Here is a 6062-nt window from a genome sequence, read left to right as displayed (position 1 = left end):
ATTCGGGGTCGAGAGGTCTCAATTATTAATAATCAAGTTAATAATCAAAATTAAGATGATCATCGGAGGGGATGAGCAATCCGTTAGTTTACATTGCTCCCGTCAGACTGTTCGCTGTTCAGCTGATGGTTTCGATTTCGCTCCCGGCGTCTTCGAAGAAAGTCCAATCTCCGAGAAGCTCCTGGAGAAAGCTCTTCGGAGAGATACTTTCCAGAACGGCTCTAATCCTCCATTTTGCGGGAGATCCAAGTCGGAACCGGTCCCTGGAGAAGACCGGCAGCGAGTCGGATCTCGGCGAACGCCCGACAGGATCGATCTGGGTCACACGCAGTCATCACGGCAGTCGTGCACGATCGTTCGGAACATGCAGTCTCCATCAAACTACCATCTACATTATTAAAGCTAAATCGAAAATTCTTCTGTAGCGATCGGACGAATCCTTCGCGGGCGGATTGTTGTTGATATTGGAAAGACACGTCGTCCGGGAGTTTTGTCCCGGAGTCCGTGGTCGCAGTAGATGTCGTTCTCGTCCTTCAATTCGACGCTTTTTCCTCATCGCTCATGGTCATCGATAAAGGCGTTTGCGGCAGGTTGTGTAGGTGTTGTCACAGACAGCTGTTGTCTGCAGATGGCTACGTATGGGCAGCGCTGTGACTCGAGTGAAGGGACGAGTGAGCAGACGGGCGAGCTACTTAACGCCACCCTTTTTCGCGAGCTTGCAGATCACTCTTCTGCCGAGTCATCGAAGGTGTTCTACGTGTCGGGATGCGGGTTCCCGAAGAGGCGCTGGGCGTACGGCGTCTGAATCCTTCCAGGCTCTCGGTAGACAGGTCACTGTTGGCCCTGCTGGCAGGGCGCGACGAAGGACGACTGCCGCCAAGGCCTGAAAGTACGGAGAGAAAAAAAATCAGCCATGAATGAAGCGGGGAAACATATTATTTTTCGGTCGCTCAGCCGGATCCTCGAAAGCGGCCAAGCGATCGGGGTGGGAAGATGGCGAATGAATAGTGACATCCATATTGCACAGTTTGGGGCTTACTTGGCGTCAAACGCGATTGTGAAGTTCTCGGTCTAGATCCAAGAGGAGTTGACCTCTCGGACTCGCTTTCTGCCGCGAGTTTTCGCTGGGTGCTGAACGGGATGCTTTTCTCGGTCTTTTCACGAACCTTTAGACGGGACAATCTTCAATTAGCTCGGAGAAGTCATTGGGCATACTGCGTAAAACGATGTCATGCTTCGTGGAGCAAACAATCCAAGCAAGAAATCGTCATTGGTGCGTTCATGCCATGGAGTGAAGCGATGGGTTAGTCATTGTGTCAATAAGAAAGCGATCAGTAATACTGAGAGTCCTCTACGGGGTTCACGAACGTGCTAATCGAGCTGCGAGAATTTCTTAGCAGGTGAGACATTTCCCCGTGGCAATGTTTCGGGAATATAGGGGAAGCGTTTCAGTCAATAAACGAGGCACCCTGCCGCTAGAGTACAAATCCGGCGGCGGAAGATGGAATGCGAAGGCCTCGAACGAGCTCGGCCGGAGTCGGCACGCGAAATGACAAACTCAGGAGCAGCGTCAAACACAACAGCATAATGGTCGTCAAGGCGACAGGAACTAAAACGGTCGGCGGAACTCAGATTGAGAAAATTTCTCACATTCGATGAGGGAACGAAAGTCTTACGGAACAAAAACTCCGCATCAAAACGTGAGGCGGAGGAACGAACGTTGCAGTCGTTCTTTTTCCGCATTCCGTACGAAGTCAATTGTTTATCCATACCATACTCAATGGGACGGGTATCCTGGACTTTGAAGCGGTGCTGCCCGTTGCAGCGTTATTTTGCTCGTGCATCGTCCTGGCCCATTGCAGGACCTGCCGTCCCTGCAAGCCGGGCTGGGACTGCGAAGAGCTTGCCGAGCTGTCCGAGTGGACACTGGGCGCCGACTCTGGCCTAGGAAGGGATTGAGCTCGACTCCCTCCTTGCTCATCGATGTCGACCAGCTGAATCGTGGTGCGTACGGGGAGGCAACGTGAGAGGCCTAGCGCGCCTGAAGTTAGTATTTCAGAGATCGGTCAGTCGAGTCGGATCGAAGACCGACCACCGATGTGGAGAATAGCTCCGATTTTCCCGGAATCCGTCTATATCCCCGAGCTGTTAAGATATTGTTGTTTGCGTGATTGTTCTGAGGTTTCCTTCGTCTGTCGTCGTGAATAAAATCAATAACCGGTGCGTGAAATGAGTCCGTGCGCAAGTCTATCAATTCACCGCCCGCCCCCAAAACCCATCTGAGGGGTAGGGCCACTTACCGAACGGAAATATGCCGGACTCAGCGGTAATCTAGACAGTTGGTCTAGAAGCAACTCTCGGTTAGCGAACTAAAGCAGTCTCAATCGTAGCCGAGCGGTTTCACTTTCTCTTAAGCTAGCCAGTCTGTCAGTGGCTTTTCGTTTCGACGCCGAGCGAGCGAGCGATCGGACTCGGACCGTGCGCGACATGCTGCATGCGAAGCGTGAGGGTTTGCTCGAGAACCGAATGTGAAGTACCCACCTTAGTGATCGGACCTTGAGTCGGAAGACCACCGGGTCCTTTTCCGAACGATGAGGCACCGGGACCTTTGCTCTTAAATGCAGCCATAGATTGACTGACGCCGTCAGCCAGAATGAACTGTTCTCTCAGCTCCACATTGGTGCGGCCCTTAGCTAGACGTGCAGAGGAAGGAGGGAACTTAGATCGTGCAGACACACGCAGGCATGCAATCAATCAATCATGTAACATCTTGGAAGCTTGCGTACATCGAGCCGCATCCAGATGTTACTGGGAAACTAAATTAGAACTAGGATCGTCGCGACGTTCACGATTTTTTCTCGTACGCGCCAGCCATAAATCAGACTTTCTGATTGATGACTAGCTGCTCGCAGTCGATCCATCGAGTCTATCAGAGACGTAAGAGGAACACCGACGTTCTACGCTTCCCCAATCACGCGGGAAGCGTACTCGTTGCAACATAATACGATAAAAGGTGCACAAACTCGTTCCGATGCAGATGGGATAACTCAGAGAAAAGAAGTAACCAAAGTTGCATTGAATTGTCGTGGTCAAACAAACGGAAATCATCATTGAGTCAGGACGGAATTTCTGCGAGGCGAATCTATTCGCCCGTCGGCGGCCAGAGCAGAAAACGGTCCACAAAAGAGGGATTGGTGTTCATGTTTTCCAGTCTGGTTGTGATATGAATGCTGTGATTTTCGTCGTGTTTTAACCGCTGGTTTTCTCACAATTGGGACGTTTGCGAACCCGGGCTCGACTAATGGACGTCTGATGGCAATTCGTCGCGGAAGATCGAGTATGTTTGCAGCGAGTCTTCATTATTTCTTCGACGTCGACGGTGTTTGGAACTTTGGGGGAAATTCACTATACGGCGGGAGGCATATCGCAAAAGGTCTGGTGTCGTAATGATACCTCTCGACAATGAGTTTGGTTAGACGTAGGGCGTCTTCACGACTGCCTGTGTCGAGTTAGATCAAAACACGGCAAAAAGGAATTACGGAGGGGGAGGAGAAAAGAGATCATCCGTAAGACGAACCGTAACCCGAAGTGCGTGTCCCTGGTTCCGATCGTTCCGAGCGATCTCTCTCTCTCTCGACTGTCTTTCTTTTCTCGCCTTGACTGATACAGATATTGTATAGATACCTATCCGTATATTCGAGATTCCTGAAATGACCATGCCCACGAAACTCACCTCTGCAAGGATCGTTCTTCACGAGGAATTCATCGAGAGCGACCCAACCTCCTCCGACTCGCACCATGACGGTGGAACGAAGAATACGCACCAGGCGAAGTTTCTGAGATTCTCCGAACTAAGGAGAGGGATAAGACAGCGGGAACAGGGTTAGGGGTTGTCTGACATCGGCAGATACCAGGAAGAGGCGCCCACCGACGGTCTCGGATACTCACTCTGTATTTGCCTTCTCCAACTTGGAAGACTTTGAAGCGGTGGACGCAGGTACATTTGGCCACTTGACGTTGGACTTCGTCCTGAATCTTTTCGGCTTCCGTAAGTGGTCGGTTCTAGAGGAGAGAAGGAGAGACGAATGGTTCGTTAGAAAAGGGAAACTGGGTCTTCGACCGGGGTTCCAGTCATTTCTTTAGGCAACGAAAATAATGATTTAGGGTTGGACGAACACACGAGAAAAGAGGTAGATCATATGAAGCCTCGAGGAGTCCTCGAGATATCACGTAGAAGACGGAAGTCTCCCGCCAGTGTAAGATATCGTGCCTCAGAATTTCCCGCGCGTCAGTAACTTCCAGACGAAGTCCCGAGAGCATTTCATTAATAATACTCTCTATAATAGATCCCAAGTTGAGGGGAGATCCTCGTTGGCGTAAAGGGAGCCTTCCCTCCCCGTGAACCCCGAGGATTTGTATTTATTTTCGCTCTCGATACACGGGTGGAGGGAGGGAGGGCTCGACGTGCAGTAGTCGAGTCGATGGAGTGAATTTGCATTCTCGGGTGAAAATGGGAAGGAGCTCAATCGAGCGCTGTACCTCCGCAACCAGGAGACATGGAGAGAGAGAGCAAACAACAGTGTAGGAGAGGAGGAGAAAAAGGATTGTGCTTAGGAGTGCTTCGCGTTTGGCAGGTGCAAAGGTGGTCCGAGTTTCTCTCACTTACCGTTCGAGGACCATGCACCGCACAAATCTTAACCAAATAAAAACACTGTTAGACACCACAACCAGGAACCGACCATACACCTTGAACATCCTTGTGTTTGTCGCTTATCGAAAACCATAAAATTAGGAATCGGTTGGACTTGTCGGAGCTGCTTCGGAGGAGGAAATAAGACCGTCCCAGAACTACGCAACGAGTACTTACATCACGGTCCGGTCTGAGTGTGTCGATGTACTCTTTGTGATCTACGTAACCGTCGCCGTTCCTGTCGAAAATGTCGGCCACGCGCTCCATCTCCAGCCGAGTGGTGGGGAATCCTGGAAACAGACGACACCTCAGATTATCCATCAATGGATTTCGGTGTATCGGCAGCAAGGGAAAATTCCGCTCCACGGAGACATGAGCGATCGGGGGGAAAACGAGGAACGGGGGGAGGGGAAGGGGCAGTTGGAGAGAGGCACGGGGTAGAAATGTGGAGTGAGAGAGGAGGGGAGAGCGAGAAGAGGAGAGAGAGCGCGACCAAGAGAGAGAAGGAAATGCCGGAGTGAGATCGATGAGGTGATCGTCGCGAGATGAACATGTGGAAGACAGAACTCACTTGAGTCGATAATGCCATCGATAAAGTCTTGCTTGGTGACCTTGCCGTCATTATCCCTGTCAATCTTCCTGAAGGCGTCCATGGCGCGCATCTTCTTGGAATTGAGCCAACCGAGGAACCTGCGTCTCCATTCGTCAAAGTCGAAGTTCCTGATACCTTCGAGTTCTCTCAGATACTTCAGGTGATCCTGCAAACGCTTCTGTCTTTCGAGAGCCATCAGCCAAACGGATTGCCATTTGTCCATGAGCTCACGGGCACGGGGGTTGGTGATCGTCCCGGGAGCATCGGGAGCTCCTTTCGTGGGAGTTCCGGCTCTTCCGGGAGTTCCCGAGCGTCCTGCAGGTCCACTTCGCGAGCTCCTGCCGGCGGCCGTCTTGGCGGCGGCGGTCTGCGGAGTCGTCTTGGTGGTGAAAGCCTTGGCGATTCTGTCGACGTCCGGTTGTTTTCGGGACATGTCGTCCATGAAGATCTTGTGATCGTCGATGAGCTGCTCGGTCGTCGGGATATCGTCCGGCAACGGTTGAGCTTCGAGCGCTGTGAGGGTCGCTTCGGCTCCCAATAGCCATCTCATGAGTTCATCCAGAAGGTCGAGGATATCACGCAGACCGCGAAGATGGTCCTCGAGCTTCTGTAGGCGTTGCCGAGCCCACTGCGATACCTCGTCCCAACGTGATTGGATGATCGTAATCCAGTGACGGATGACGCTGACGGCATCTGGATGGCACTTCTGGAGAATCTCGTGCGCGAGCGCGATCGTTTTCTCCTTGTTGTGCTCCTGCTGCTCCATCTCCTTCATGAGCG

At 51.9% G+C, this 6062-nt stretch overlaps 1 protein-coding gene across 1 annotated transcript in view; it reads right to left on the bottom strand.

Moving 5' to 3' along the window:
- Positions 1 to 692: 692 nt before the first annotated feature.
- Positions 693 to 6062, bottom strand: part of shot (dystonin-like protein short stop) — a 59376-nt gene continuing 54006 nt past the window's right edge. Inside the window, 7 exon segments of the mRNA XM_029112823.1 lie at positions 693 to 883; positions 1040 to 1166; positions 2542 to 2693; positions 3734 to 3851; positions 3949 to 4062; positions 4868 to 4980; positions 5262 to 6062. Of these exon segments, the coding sequence (XP_028968656.1) occupies positions 693 to 883; positions 1040 to 1166; positions 2542 to 2693; positions 3734 to 3851; positions 3949 to 4062; positions 4868 to 4980; positions 5262 to 6062 (1616 nt within the window).

This window comes from Galendromus occidentalis, unplaced genomic scaffold, assembly GCF_000255335.2.
Source record: "Galendromus occidentalis unplaced genomic scaffold, Mocc_1.1 scf7180000077529, whole genome shotgun sequence".
NCBI classification, from domain to species: Eukaryota; Metazoa; Arthropoda; class Arachnida; order Mesostigmata; family Phytoseiidae; genus Galendromus; species Galendromus occidentalis.
The sequence above is the reverse complement of the archived record's forward strand: the minus strand, read 5'-3'. Positions and strand labels throughout refer to the sequence as shown.